This window comes from Petaurus breviceps, unplaced genomic scaffold (genome assembly GCF_028583685.1).
Source record: "Petaurus breviceps papuanus isolate PSGF00001 unplaced genomic scaffold, PetGlider_PUasm1.0 186, whole genome shotgun sequence".
In the NCBI taxonomy this organism is placed as follows: domain Eukaryota; kingdom Metazoa; phylum Chordata; class Mammalia; order Diprotodontia; family Petauridae; genus Petaurus; species Petaurus breviceps.
This window is the reverse complement of record NW_027185798.1, coordinates 14,577,659-14,593,400: the sequence shown is the minus strand read 5'-3', so window position 1 is coordinate 14,593,400 and position 15,742 is coordinate 14,577,659. Positions and strand designations below refer to the sequence as shown.

Sequence of the window (15,742 nt, the reverse complement as noted above, 5' to 3'; positions counted from 1 at the left end):
CTTACTGCAGCCCACTGTCTGGTGGCTTGTGTGGTCTCTGCCTCACCCTGCTGACTCCTGAGGCTCTCAGATCCTTGTGAGGCGTGCCTCTCCCACTGTGTTCTTTATTGGAGCCTAAGTGTATGACTTTATTTTGTCCCTATTGAATTTCATCTTGCTAGGTTCATCCTAGAGCTGTCAGAATCTTTTTGGGTCCTTATTCTTCTACCCAACTTGGTGTTGTCTTCTAATTCAGTAAACATCGCCATTTCTACCTTTATTAATATATATATGTATTAGCCAGCACTGAACAAAGCAAGTTCCCTGGGACCTTCCACTAGAGACCTCCTCCTGCCATATATATATATATATTTTTTTTTTTTTTAAAGCAGTTGGGGTTAAGTAACTTGCTCAAGGTTACATGACCAGTTATTTCTGGGTGTGGTGCTAAGTATCTGAGCCCGGATTTGATCCCCCGGTCATCCTGACACTGGGGCCAGTGTTCTTACTTGCTGAGCCACCTGGCCGCCCCTAAGCAATTGAGGTTAAGTAACTTGTTCAAAGTTACATGGCCAGGTGTTTCTGGGTAGGTGCTAAGTGTCTGAGCCTGGATTCGATCCCAGGTCATTCCGATTCTGGGACCGGTGCTCTTACTCACTGTGCTACCTGGCCGCCCCTTGCCATATATTTTTTAAATAATTTTTTTTTTTGTCTTTTTGGATGGGGGAAGGTAGGGCAATTGGGGTTGATTTGCTCAAGGTCACACAGCTAGCAAGTGTCTTAGGCCAGATTTGAACTCAAGTCCTCCTGACTCCAGGGCTGGTGCTCCATTCACTACACCACCTAGCTGCCCCCCTCCTGCCATATTGATATTGAAGACTCTTAGAGTCTGGTCCTTCAGTCAGTTTCAAAAATAATGAATTATATGATTGTCTTTCTTGTCCAAAGGCATGACATATTTTGTAAATGCTTCACTGAAATCCAAGTAAATTATATCTAGTACTTTAGTACCATCACAAAAGAAAATAAGGGAGTCTGGCATGACTTTTTAGTAGTATTTAATTTTTTTCCAATTATGTGTAGAGACAATTTTTAACATTCATTGAAAAAAATGTTGAGTTCCAAATGATCTCCATCTCTCCCTTCCCACCTCCCTCTCTAAGATGGTAAGCAAGTTGATATATGTTACATATGTGCAATCATGTAAAACCTATTTCCACATTAGTCATGTTGTGAAAGAAGAAACAGACCAAAGGAAAAGAACTATGAAAAAAATAAAGTGAAACTAGTATGACTTGTCTTGATGAAGCCAGGCTGGCTCCGCGTTGTCAGCCTGGAGGCGGGAGTGGCCAGTGGACTGAGTGTGGCCTTCTGATGGTCTAATCCTTGTGCTAAGAGGGACCTTTGCATGGAGGGTTTCAAAGCTTGCATAGTGCTTTACATGTATGTTCCCTCACATGTGAGGCGATTTGATCCTCCTGGCAGTCCTCGGAAGTTGGTGCTATTATAACCTCATTTGACAGATGAGGAAACTGAGTCAGAGATTAAGTGACTTGCCCAGGGTCACATAGAAAGTCTGAGGTAGGATTTAAACTCCAGTCTTCTGACTGTGTGTAAACTAAAAGAAGTTGCAGTCCTTTAGTATCTATTAGCTGAAGTGTGCTTTGACTGCAGTGGCCTCTTGGCTGGTCTGACCAGCATGAAAACCTTTTCAGGCAGGCTTTATTCTTTAGCTCCTAGAGGTGTGATTGCAGTTTTGGAATGCTACAATGGTCCCATTTATTTCCCCTTAAATGGCTTTTTTTTTTAAAGGTATTAAGAACAGTTGCATCATTCTATAATGATCGTGTCTGGGGTATCTCAGTCCCACCGTGGAGGCCAAGTTGTCTGCCCAGGCTTTTCCTGCACATAATTATGATGTTCCACAGGCTGTGATTGGACTTGCAGGACACCTCCAAAGGTGGAATGAGAGCCCTCACTGGACCAGGCCTGTGTCTTTCCCACATTCAGCCCTGTGGGTCATCTCCCTTTATGACAGCTGTTCCTTTACGGTAGATCTCTTAAAGTAACAGTGGTCAGCACTGCAATCATGTGGCTTCACGTGGACCTCCCAGCTTGAGCTCATCAATGGTTAAAGCAATTTCAGCAAATCAGTTCCCACCAGGAGCCCCTGTGTGACAGGTTATATGGATAATTCAGTCTTTGTAAGTAATATTTAAATCCAAGTAAAGTACATTTTTATTACAGTGCACTTGACACATCAACAGATCATTTCCTGAAGCTTCCTACCCACTTGGAGGTGAAATCTCCGTGCGGCTGTTTTATCCTCTGCTTTCGTTCACCATAGCTCAGAGATATTTTGATTCATGCTATTGTTTTTTTTTCTCTTATTGTTCCGTGTAGAACTTGGTTTAATGAATTTATAATCAATGGTTTAGAAGTGAAGAGACCGTTTCTTGCTCAATATAATGAACAAGGTAGTCTGTGGCTGATTTTCAGCAGAGCAGTGAAAGCCAGCCCGCCTTCGATGAACAGGCATCTTTCTGCATGGCCATCTGGATCAATGCAAGCCGAGCAGCTCAGGTCTCCCCCTCACGCCCCGTCTGGCTGTGTGTCAGGATGATGGCGCTGTCCTCCCTGCCTGTGTGGGCATTCTTAGTCAGTGTCAGTCTGAGACTGCCCAGCCAATGCATCCTTCCATCTTTGCTTGCTTCATAAAGGTACAGAAAGTATGTCTGCGCCAGGTTTGGAGGGAGGGATGACAAGATTTTGTCAGGGGTAATTCAGCTGAAGTATCCCTTATGGGAAGAAACCTTGATTTGTAAGATTTTACCAGGATGTTATTTTTGAAGCAGGGAAAAAACTGGGAATGTCTTACCTCATGAAATGTTCGGGTCACCCTGGCCTTGGCATCAGCCTGTTTGGACAGAGGGTAGAACTAAAAATAGGTTCAAGAATGCCGCTTTTGTAGTCAGTGCTCCTTTGCAGATAGTGGACATGACTGTGAGCAGCAGAAGGAAGGGGAGGCCTGTCAGCACAAGATAGTTTGAATATAGACTACACTCTTACTTTTGCATTTCTTAAAGCCAGATGGGACCCGTATCAGTGCAGATAACATTGCAGTGCAAATCATTATCACATGGTTTCTTATAACTTTCTGCCTTGTTTCAAAACTTACCCCTCTTCTATTTCTTTTGAAAAACCATCGTTCTCTTCTTAGCCCTGGTGGACCCTGCCAGTTGCTAAGTCCTACAGATTCTGTCTGTAAGATGTCTGAAACTAGAGGTAACATGGGTTAGTGGATAGAATGCTGGACTTGGAGGAAGGAAGATCTGGGTTAGATGCTGCCTCAGCCCCTCACAGGATATATCACCCTGGGAAGTCCCTGGATCTCTCTGGGCCTCAGTTTTTTCATCTGTCAGATGAGGGGGTTGGCATTGGCGACCTCTGAGGTCCCTTCTAACCCTATGTGGTCCTACGACCTCTTGCATCCATCCCCCCCTTTCCATTCTCACTCAGCCTCTTGCTGCCTCTTCCCCCATCCTCTTACTGGTCTTCTGGTTGCTATGGTCCCTCCATTCCAGTCTGCCCTGTATGGCGCTGCCTGTGTACTTCCTGGGACCCTTCTCTCATTGCTCTCTTCTCTAGGCTAACAGTTTCACTTCATTGCCCCCACATTTTTTGTGGTTCTCCAAAGAATCTTGACCTGGGAAGTATCATGTGCCAAGTTTCTATGGAGAAGATGGAGGAGAGGTAATTATGGGTCAGGGAGCACAGAGCAAGGAGGAGGAGGACAAGCTCTTTGGACCCTCCAGGGGATGCTTAGAGATCCTCCAGTCTTAGAAATCTCTGCAGGAGAAGAGCCCTGGAGGCAGACCTCAGGGCTGAATTCTACAAATAAGCACTTATATGGCACCTACTGTGTACCACACACTGTGATACAGGCTTCACAAAGATTCTCTTTTTTGGTCTAGCGTGATAGGTTGTAGGTTGGTAGAGTGGAAGGGACCCTGGATTTGAGACAGGACCAGAGTGCAAATCCTAGGTCTGCTTTCTGCCCATGTGTAGATCTGGGCCAATCACTTCCCCTCCTGGAGCCTCAGTTTCCTTATTTGTCACATGAGAGGTTTGGGCTGGGTGATTTGCAGGGCCCTTCCCAGCTCATCTCCTCAGACTGATGCCTGGTCTCCTATGGTTCTCTTCATGTCTGTCACATCTCAGCTTTATTGTGGTCAGAGAGCTGCCCTTGGAGTCAGCTAGTCCTGGATTCAGGGCCTTCTTCTGACTCTGAGTTCATTTTACAGAAGTAGAAATTTTGTCCCCTTCGTGTAGTAGGAGCTCTGTAATTGTTTAAGAAATGATGGCATTGAATGAGGGCCGTGGAACTGGAGGTGGTCAGTCTTTAATCTCTCTTCCGAGTAGTCCAACTGCTTTGTTTTAGAGATGAAGAAATGGGTTTGGAGAGGGGGTGATTTACCTGGAGTCCTATACCTTCATCTGGATCTAGAACCCAAGAGAGGTGAGAGCCTGCGCAGAGGCCAAGGGTATTTACAGGTGAGAAAGCCCAAGCTGTGTGTGAACAACAGCAAGTAAACCAGTTCTAGGGAAAGCTTGATAAGGCTAGAAAGTGAGGTTGGGTTAGGTGGTGGAAAACATCAGAAACCAGATCTTATGCAGTGACACTGGAAACTTCTGAGCTCGAATGTGGCATCAGTACAGTGTCATTCCTTTATGGTCTAGTATTTTTAAGTATGTAATTAAGTTTGACATTGGCCTTGGTGCTTCTATAAATTCCAGCTTATGGAGCTGTTGGAGGAGAGACCAGATTCCTGCAAGAGACTCTTTTTTTTTTTGTCATTAGTTTTCTTCTGCGCCTTAATTCCCCGAGGGAGTCTAAAAACCCACCCACCTTTATTTCTTCTCTGTCTGTGAAAGACAGCTCTGGATTGCTGAGAATGTGCTGTAGCAGCAACTATCACAATGAAATTTCAGTTCAATGAAAGCATCTGGACAGTGCTGTTGAATTTACATTAATTGGATTTGACCAGTATGGAAATTGGCAGAGGAAAAATATCCATTTCTGTCTTTAAGTATTTTACAGGAAGTAGATTGCAGTGTATCAGCTGACATGGTGGTTATTGACTTTATTGGCCTAATTAATTAATTTGGTTTTAAAAAGTTTAGGCATGTCTAGAGTGAATCGTTCTGCATCCAGTAAACTAGTTTCTATTGATCCTCGAGAATTAATCAACTTTCCAGAACTGGTAAAGTCCTGTTTGTCTCCTTTCATTGTTTCAGTAAGTCTGAAGTTTTTAAATGTTGTGATTTGCACAGCAAATAAGATGTTATTCTACCAATGGTCTTACCTGCATATGAGATCCATATGTACCTTGGTGTTGGTTTAAAAAAACAAACAAACCATCTTTCCTGATTCCTTGTAGTCAAGAATTAAGAAACTTGGTTCAATCATCTTGTCTTTCTCCCCAATTTTCCCCTTTTGTGTGAGTGAAAGTTGAGTGGCATCACTTGGAATTTAATTTTAGTAGAACTGGGTCAAATCTCGGAGACAAGAAAGAATTTTCTGAATAACATGATAAAAAATTCTCTCTCCCATTTCAAGGTTTCCAACTAATCTAAGAGCATTTATTTTTCTTCTCATGTTTCTGTTTAGTCTCATGATCAGTCATCCTCATTTATTGTGTCTCTGTGCTATACAGAGACCTCTGTTAGATATTGGGGGAAGTTGGGAAGGAAAGGTCAGACACAGGCTCTTCTGTGATTTCAGTGGGCAGGTGTTCCAGGAGATATGCAGTGGGCTAATGGAATGTTAGGGCAGCCAGGTGGCCCAGTGGATGGAGTGCTGGGCCTCAGGTGGGGAAGACTCATCTTCCTGATTTCAAATCTGGCCTCAGATACTTACTAGCTGTGTGACCCTGGACAAGTCACTTCACCCTGCTTGCTTCGTGTCCTCATCTGTAAGATTAACTGGAGAAGGCAATGGCAAACCACTCCAGTATCTCTGCCAAGGAAACCCCAAGTGGGGTCATAAAGAGCCAGACATGACAAAAATGACTGAACAACAGCAACACTGTGGAATGTTAGAAGATCATTCCCATATCTGAAAACAAAGAAAGGGAATTTCCTACTAAAAATGACTTTCCAGAGCAGCCTCGTTTGGAAATTTACAGAAAATTGTGATGAGAGGAGGAGAATGGTGGAAGGGAAGGAGTACCCATTTACATGGTGCTTCTTGTGTGCCCAGCTCATGCTGAGGGCTTTTTACAAATACGATCTCATTTGGTTATGGTTCCATCAGCATGCAAACTCCTTCCACTAATACCTTCTGTTTATGCATCCTTTAGCCTCTGGAATGTCTGAGAGATGCTGGAAGGACACAGAGGTTAAGTGACTTGCCCAGGGTCACACAACTAGAAAGCATCAGAGCTAAGGCTTGGTTCCAGATCTTCTCATCTCTAAGCCCAGCAGCCTGTCTGCCATGCCTCTTCACACTGCCTTGTTAGCTGGTGAAATGCCCACTGGCAAATCATGGAATTGTTCACATTGATTGTGGAAATCGGTAGACCCCAGACCCAGTCTGAGTGAGGTTTTCTTTTATTGAACTGTTTCCCCCTGCTCCTTTGAGATACTTGATTGTTCAGAGAGCTTGCTAGGAGTAGTCTCAGTGGGGTGAATTTGACTCTCTAGTTAAATTCCTCCCAGAGCTGTGGCTTTGTATTGTGTGTAGGCTGTAGTGCAAGAAATTATGACTTGTGTTTGAAAACTGGCTGGTTGCCGGAACAGGTGAATCTTACTGTGGACTTTCAGGATTTTGGGCTCTGAGCTCCTGGGATCTTTTCTGTGGCCTGATTTCAGAGAGAGCTGAGGTGGGGCATGGTGGGGAGGAAGGAGCACTAGACAAAGACACAGAGCCTGCTGCTTCTTCCTCAGGACCTCCATTCCTCCATCTGTAAATGGGGGGCGGATATTGCACAAGATGACCTCCAAGGTCTCTTCCAAGGATAAATTCTCTCATCCTGTGTTGGTCTCCAGGATGCAGTTTGGAGAGAGTTTGGAGGACTCTGGAGATCCAGGAATGGTCAGCTTTGGGGACTGTGTGCTGGGAATCGTTATTTCTGTGGTGTGCCTTCTCGGGCAGCCCTGCACATGGCCCCTACGTTAAGAGGCCACAGAAGCGACTAGAAGGAGGATGTGCCCAAGTGGATGGTGGTTGCTCCTCTGCTGTTAGCACCGCAGAAGCACCAACAGATGCTTCGTGAACTCTGCGCCTATCTCTGGGCCTGCTGTAAACTCTCGTGACGTGTGCCCAGAGGTGCCTCCCAAAGGGGGCAGGTAGAAGGACAGCCTTTGTCAGGAACTGACGCTCCAAGTTTCCCCCACGCCCCCACCCTGGCTCATCTCCACGTGTGTGTCTTATGTCAGATTGTGAGCTCCTCTTGTTTGTTTGCCTTTGTGTCTCCAGCACTCGGTACCTGGCCCATGGTAAGTGCTGAATCAGTGTATTCGCGCTCATTCATTCATTCATTCATTCATCCCTCCCTCTTTAAATGTAGCCTTCTCTTAGTGTGTTGTGGTGTGAACCTCCTTTGTCTTTCTCTCAAAGCACAGAATCAGAACATTGGACTGGAGTCCAGTCCTGCCATTTTTAGCACATTTTTCTTTTGTCTTTGTGGGCTGTTCACCCATGGCCGTGACCAGATGACACCTACTTTGTAGAAACGTTGTGGTTGGTGCTTTGGGTGGGAAGCTGAATTCAAGAACTGATATCCTCTGGTAGTGTCTTCTTCTTGGAGAAACTGCCCTTCCCACAGCAGAGCATAGTGCATTCCAGTAAATGTCTGTTAGGTGCAGGGGCACTCCAGTCTTGGCTCAGTCCTGATAGGGGCTTGCCCTTTGGTGATGTAGCTTGCAACCTCTCCATGCCTGCTCTTCTGTTGTGATCCTTGTTCATGTCTTCCCATATATCTCCTTGTCTGCCCATCCTTCCCTCATCCTCTTGATATTGTACTATATAGACTCTTCCCTCGGATGATCACCGTCTCTTTTCTCATGTGATTGGCCCATCTCCTTTTCTAGTCATGAATTACTCTGCCTCCAGGGTGATTCCTCATTTGCTATGTTTTGTGGCCTGCTCACCCCTCCTATGAGCCTCCCCTTCGCCTTTTGGGTGATGTTTGATTTAAATTCTTTGGTCCTCTAGTCTTCTCTCCCTCCCTTCGCATCTGCACAACAGCACTCGATGAGTGTTGATGTCAGAAGAGGGATTTTTGTTTCAGGTAGAAGCTCCTTTTCGTTAAATCCACTGTCACTAAAAGAACGTTACCATTTCCCTAAAGGGAATCGAACCTGCTCTTCTATTCAGTTTTACTCCTCGTTCATCATCCACCTTCAGTGTCTATCCAGCACACAGATCCCGACGCACAAGTTCTATGGGCTTTCCATCCAACTGTGTTTCATAATCTGGACAGCCAGCATTCTTCATCCTCTTGGCTTTTCCTGTGTGGATAGTTGGGCTTAACTTAGGAATGGTTGTGGATCTTGCTTTGGAGGTTCCACGTTTGATGCAGTTGTCTCTGTGTCTCCACAAACAAGAGCAGATGCAAAATTTCACCATACGTAGAGTCCCCTGGTGTGGTATAAGGAGCACAGGCTCTGGAGTCAAAGCACAAGGGTTCAGTCCTGGCCTCTGGCCTTGGCTGGGGCCGTCACTGCTCCAGGCTTCAGGTCGAGGGCTTTGGGTTAGATGGCCCCTGAGGACTCTTTCAGCATTAGTCCAAGGAGGCCATGATCATCTTTATTTTGAACTCTGTACTCAGCCTCCCCTATCATGGTGGCGAGAACCTTTGGCAAGTGTGCACCTTCCTGTTTTATCCTTTGCCAAACAAAGTGATTTCTTTTGTTGCATTTTGCCAAAGAATAATGTATGATTTTTACATATGCACTGTATTATAATAAAGCCTAGAAGGTGGCATTTTTTGCTACCAAGTGGAATGCTTGTTGTCAGTCACAATAAGAATGGCATCTTGCATTCTCTGTGCTGTTCAGTCCGTTATGTGACAGGAAAGTTGTGGTCTGCTATGGAGTATTTTTTGCAGAAGCCTGCCTGTTGCCTTCTGACACATATTCTTCAAGGATGCCTTTGGTGCATGTAGAGATTCTTATCATAAAAACTTAACCGAGATGGAAAAGTCAGCGTGTGAGTTGGGTGCTTACTGATATCTTATAGTCAGCCTTGTAACATTTTACAAATGCAGTTGTATTTCAGATCGTGATTGCCTTCAGCTTTTCTATCGGTCTCTGTGGTCGGCATGTACTTCAGGGGATTGCTGACCAATGTAGTTTCAAGGCTCTTTTGAACTCCTCATTATGGCAATTGATTTGCATTCATTAAACTTCCTTGGGAAATTGTGATAAACCATGTCAGTCCCTGTTTCCCATCTATGTCCCAGTTTTCTGCACCAACAGCTCATTTAAATAGTTCATGTTGGAGTAGTTTTAATTGTATGCCATATTTTTTTCCTCATAATTCTTACAGTTTTATGTTAATTTTGAATCTTTGCTTTAACAATCTGTGATATGACTGCACAGCAACAGCCAATTTGTGAATGACACCCCAACAGCAATTTTCCCCCTGTCTGTTAAAATATCACTTTCATTTTTGGTTATGTTATTTTATGTGTTCCATGTCCAGGGTCTCCTGATTTTTTTTTCTTGCAAAAAGTATTTATATATAGGCATGCAACTTCTATATATTCTATAGGCCTGTCTCCTTTCCTTAGGTGTCTGGGGTCCAAAGACAAAGCTAAAATGGCTGTTGCCTTCTAGGTGCTTACAAATGTAAGGGGACATTTATTATTTTTCTTATAATCAGCAGCCTTGTTAATCATCAAAGGGTGTAGTATGGGAAAAGCACTGACTGGGGAGTCAGAAAACCTGGTTCAAACTGCATCTTTGACACTTAATCCCCCAGTGCCCTCTGGTGAATCACTTAATCTCATTGGGACTCAGTTTCCTCATCAGCAAAATAAGAGGGTTAGACCAACCAACTTATCAGGTCCCTTCTTTCTCTAGAACAATGGTCCTTACATATCTTTAAGAAAATTTCCAAGGAAAAATTCTACCGACATTAGCATTAAGCCTAATCTTTTTAGTAATGTGGCAATTATAATATTATAGTTCATTGTAAACAGAAGTTCTTAACCTGGGACCACAGACCCCTAGAATTAGGATCTGTGGATTGATTTCAGGGGGTTCATGAACTTGAATGGGGAAAACTACTTCTTTATTTCCATATAATTAATTTCCTTTATAATCCTGTGTATTTTATTTTATGCATTAAACACCTTAGGCTTCATAAGACTAGATAGAAAGGGTGAAGAATCTCCGATTTAGTCTTTGAGTGACTGTGCTGAAATTTTTCCATCTGTAAAATGAAATAAGGCATTGTTTCCCTTAAAGAGTCGTCTGCTTATAAGTTTGAAAGGACCTCCAGAGATCGCTAAGCAGGCCCATTCCCAAACCATGCCCCCTCTCCCCCCTCCTCCAAACAGGAGTTTATTGAGTTATAACAAATAATCAAGAAATTTTTGTTGAGAAACTATTGAATATTCCATGCATCATGGACTAATGACTTTGAGTATTACATGAAATATTATCGTGCATTGAGATTCTCAGATGAAGATGTGATAGCTATTGAAATGATGCTCTGTATATATATATATAATAAGGGGTATAAAGCATGGGATAACTTTGACAAATAACCCTTCAGATATCCAGCTCATGGAAAGTGGTTTCATGGGGCAAAGAAGAGTGGACTAGGGAAGAGTCAGGAGATGTAGCCGCCAGTCCTGGGGCCATCACTGACTAGCTGTGACCTTCAGTGCTTATCTTTACTCGCCTGTAATATGAAGGATTGGACTAAAGCCTTTTCCAGTTTTGTGTTGCCTTCGGGCTGGTCCATGATGGCGGTTGGTTACCTGCTCTCACCCTCCCTGCTTTTCTGTCTCCATAGGGTGTGACCTACTGTGGAGAAAGCTCTGCCAGCAGCCTCACCATGGCCAATGTGCCTTGGCATGAGGAGGTGATACGCTTTGTGGAAGACCTCGTGGATCTGCTCCCCAGCTACGAAATCGCTTGTGAGCATGAACACTCCAATTGCCTTCTGATTGCGCACACCAAGGTAAGGCTGACTGGAAAGCACTCTCCCCTCTGGTGCCTGCTCTCCTCCTGCATCAGGGATACCTGATACGCCTTTTCTCGCCCCTTTTCTACAGCTCATCTTTGTGCTTTTGCAGAGTTCCTTCCAGTGACCTCATCAGCCGGGCTGCTCTGCGCCTGTCTGCGTCTCTCCCTCCTTGCTAAGCCATCCCCAGGGTGCCCCTGCACTCGCTGGGTTGCAATCTGTAAGACAACTGCATGCTCAGAAACTGCCCTTGTCATCCCCTCTAGTCCCCTGCCTGATGCGAGGGAGAAAAACTCAGGAATAGTAAACAACCCTGTGATGAGAGTTTCTACCCGTCAGAAAAAAAGGAAAGCATTTGCCATCCGCTGGATCACTTAGAGTTCCAGGTGCCCAGAGAGTTTTCCTGATGATTCTGCCCCCTCCATTTTGATCTCACCACTGTCAGAGAGGGCTGATGTCCAGATACAGGCTTTCTTCCATAAACAATGCCTTTCCTCCCTTTAAAAATTTAAAACAGTAATAATGATGATGGCCAGCAGCCCAAATCAGAAAGCCAGTATTCGAGCTGTTATCCAAATGATTGTCTTAGTTCTTTTTTTAAGCTAGTCAAAGTTCAGCAGACCTATGTTTCCTCTTCTCCATAAATAAACAGTTTCTGTGCAAGATAAAATTCTGCTCATGTTAAACACAGAAAGCTCTTTGCTTGAACAAACAGATAGCGGCATCTGAGTTGCCTCCAGAACCGCTTCTCCAGGGAATGGCCCAAAACAAAAGCCAAACACTTGGATTCTGACTTCACAGTCCTCTGGATCTGTGCAAACGCACGAGATGTAGGGGCTGCCTGCCCCTCCTCTGCTCAGACACTTCAGACTTGGAAGCAAGAGCTGCTCTGTGATCACACCTGCAGTTTCTTTGAAACGAAGATATCTTGTAAATACCGTCAGATAATTGAAATATAAGTGAATAGCCAGGGGGATGGTTAGCTTGCCAAATAGTTAAACCTATTGTAACTACTTTTTTAAAAATTGAATTTAATTTTCTAGTTTCTCAGTGTCATTTCCTTAGATGAGGTCACTTACTTGAAGGGCTTCATTTTTTTTTTAAATGTAATTTTATCATTAATCCCTGTGCTTTAGTAGATGATGAAGAAACTCTCCCCTTGCCCCCAAACCCCCACCCCACTGCAGGACCCTTCTGGATTTGTGCATAGCCAGTTGGAAATGGGAAATGGACAACAGAAATGACATTGACAGTAATTATAATAATTTTATGAAAAGTTTAACCAGTGTAAATTAGTCGCCACAATTAGGAGACCAAAAGAGCCCAGAAAGTGCATTAGTTGGCAAACATCTGATTTATTTGTCAGATGGAAAAGAGATGTTTGCAAAAGGCAACACCCAGTCTAGAATGTAAATTTGGCTGTTAAGTCTCATGAATCAAGATGATGGATCATTTTGAACAGTATCGGTAATCTCAGAGTGTTGTGAAAATCAGTGCCGGATAAAACTAGCTCAGAGAAAGCTTGGCAAGACACCCACACAGTTAAAGGCATTCCAAGGGCATTCAGAGAGGAAAAGTGGAAAGGATTTGTAAAAATCACCAACAGCTTTCTCTACATCAAGGACAGTGGAGCTGCCACTCTTGGGCCCTATCAGGGTAGTCCTAGATGTGGTTTGGGGGCGTCAGGAATGCCACTCAGGAGGTCAGAGACAGGAAGAGCTTGGGCAGGTGGACTGTGCTGGAGGATTTATGAGTTCCCTTCAGTGATGCAGATTGCAGCCCATGCATGCCTGCCTCACCTGGGTAGACTGTCTTCTATAGCAGGGCCATCCAATAAGCTGGAGAGTGTCCTCATTTTCCCCTGATGTCATGAAGGTCTCTCTGCCGTTCCTCACCCTTGCCAGAGAACCAGCCCAGCGGCTCTTCCTCTCGCCGTTCCTTCTTGGCCTCCTTTGCTTCTGTTATTTGTGGTTTCTCATTGGCTGTGTGTTCCAGCCTGCCCACCCCACCGTGCCTGTCTTGAACTGAATTGAATTTGGACGACTCTGACCCAGGCCACTCATTCAGAAGACAAAACAAAGCAGTCTCTTTTTAAGTGTAAGATTGTGTGGTGTAGACCCAGAGCGGCACGGCAGCTTAGCTCAAGGAAGAATCAGCAGGGGCTGGAGAGGAGGAGAGGTTCTTGTAGGAGTGCTGCTTGTTTGGGGTGGAGGAGAGCTGGGGGGGGCACTTGTGGGGCAAACATGGGCTTCCCAGGGTAAAGGACAGAGGGGAGGGTGGAGGAGGGGTGAGGAGACTGACTAGAGCAGATGCTGCCTTGTGGTGGGAGGGGAGAGTCCTGAGGGCCAGCCCGTGAGGGCCTCGGCAAAGTGTGGGGGGGGCTACCCCTGGTTCTGCCTGTGACCCCTGTGACTCACAGGTTTGTGATCAGAAGCGTGGCTGGTGTGACCGGGGACGTCACGTCACATCTCTGGGTCTCAGTTTCCTCTTTTGTAAAAGTAGCGGAAGACTAAATGATTTCTAAAATCCTTTCCATCTCTGAGCCTGTGATCTTCTAATGAGGATCCATGTTTGAGAAGTATTAGTGTGGATTGGGGAGCAAAGAGAATCATATCCAGGATGCTGAGTAGGCACTGGTTGTAGCTCTGAGGTCCTGGGTACTTAGGCTTGGGTAGCATGGGAATGAAGAAGAAGATAAATGCTCTTTAGGATAAGAACAAAAATGTCCTGCCCATTTAGTGTTTTATAAAGCACTTTCCTTACAATAGCCCTGGGAGTTAGAACATGCAAATATCCTCTCCATGTTAGAGACTGGTAAACTGAGGCTCGGCAAGAACTTGCCCTAGTAAGCACTGGGCTCAGGACTTGAATCCAGGTGCCTGGTTATCAAGCCCATTGTTCTTTCCAGCATCAGGCTCTATTTCAAAGGAAGAATTGGAGGGATCTGGGGACTAACTGACCAGAGTGTAGGAGTTCGTAAAGTGTTTTGTTTTACAGCCCCCTGTGGGAGACCCTTCCTTAGAAGAATGCTTTTCATTGTGTAAAATAAAATATTCCAGATTACACAGGAAAACAAGCATATTGAAATAGATATAATTCTTCCCATTCAAGTTCATGAGCTCCCTAAAATCTATCCATACACCAACCCTTGGTGGGGGGGTGGTGGCTTATAGCCCAGGTTAAGAACCTCTGCTACAGTGAGGGCTAAATGGGGGGCAAGTCAAAGGTCACTCCAAGATTAGGAGCCTGGATAACTTGAAGCATGAGCTTATAATGAGCAGAAAGAGAAAATGAGGGAGTGGGAGCCTCTTTGGGGCCAACCAGGGGCTGGGCAGATATTTAGTGCTGGATGTGTTGTCCTGTGAGATGATGGGTCATCCCGGTGTATTTCACAAGACGGAGTTGCCATTTTCATATCATACCATACTCGGTTACGTCCTTAATGCCTATAGGCTCTCTTTGTTTTTTTCTTCACCAAAATTTAAGGTCTGTGTGATTAAAAGTACCAATTGTGGATGTGTCCAAGGACGAGTCACACACAGGACTGAGTGGGTTTGGGTGCCAACTTAGTTCTTACCCAGATCCTTCTCATCCTGGGCTAGAACTAGAAAAACTGGCCAAAGAAAATATCCATAGTCACTTAATTGGTTATTAGAACTTACCCAGGCAGACGTTTCTATTGGCAGATGGTGACAGCAGCCTTGGAGCCAAATTTGCATAATCTGACTGCCTGAGCTCTCATTACTGGTAATTTGTTTAATGCTGTTTTATGTGAACATGTAAAAAAATATTGTATTTATTAAGATAGTTTACTGTAATATGTATGAGTAAGGATGGATTATATTACCAAGTCTGGCCTCTAGGGCTTTCTATCAGTATCTTCCTGTGAGTCCATAGTGAAGACACTGGTCTCTACTCTGGATTTCTAGGTATTCAAAGTAAAAGTTACATGGTGCCACACGCAGTTAAAATCGCCCTTCCAATTAGTTGGATATAATCTTCCTTCCTGCCATCGTTGCCCTTGTTAATTCTCAGCGCATCGCTCTCAAGAATGAGCCGCCAATGACTAGAAGCAGTGGGGAAAAGCAGGGTAGTGTGACAGCTGAGACTGGGGCTGGTTCAGAGTGGCTGTGGACCAGTCACTCTGACCTCGCAGAGGCTCAATTTCTTTCTTTTTTTTTTTTTTTTAAAGCAATTGGGGTTAAGTAACTTGCTCAAGGTTACACGGCCAGTTATTTCAGGGTGTGGTGCTGAGTATCTGAGCCTGGATTTTATCCAGGTCATCCCAACACTGGAGCCGGTGCTCTTACTCGCTGAGCCACGTGGCCGCCCCGAGGCTCAATTTCTTACCTGTCAAGTGAGGCTAGTAATAGCCCCGACCTCACAAGATTTACTGTGAAAATCAAACGACATTGTAGGAATATGGACACATATATACATGAGCTGAAAAAGATGCAAGTGCTTAGTAAACAATTAAATATGTGTATACACACACATATATATGTATATGAGAAGGGAAGAAGAGGGAAGGGGGGAGAGGGAGGGAGGGAGAGAGAGAGAGAG

At 44.6% G+C, this 15,742-nt stretch overlaps 1 protein-coding gene across 1 annotated transcript in view; it reads left to right on the top strand.

Annotated features, from left to right (window-relative positions):
* Window positions 1–15,742, top strand: part of LOC138162044 (S-adenosyl-L-methionine-dependent tRNA 4-demethylwyosine synthase TYW1-like) — a 255,701-nt gene that overhangs the window by 219,381 nt on the left and 20,578 nt on the right. The window contains exon 16 of the mRNA XM_069089149.1: window positions 11,009–11,176. Coding sequence (XP_068945250.1) covers window positions 11,009–11,176 — 168 coding nt within the window. The remainder of the gene's footprint in view (window positions 1–11,008; window positions 11,177–15,742) is intronic.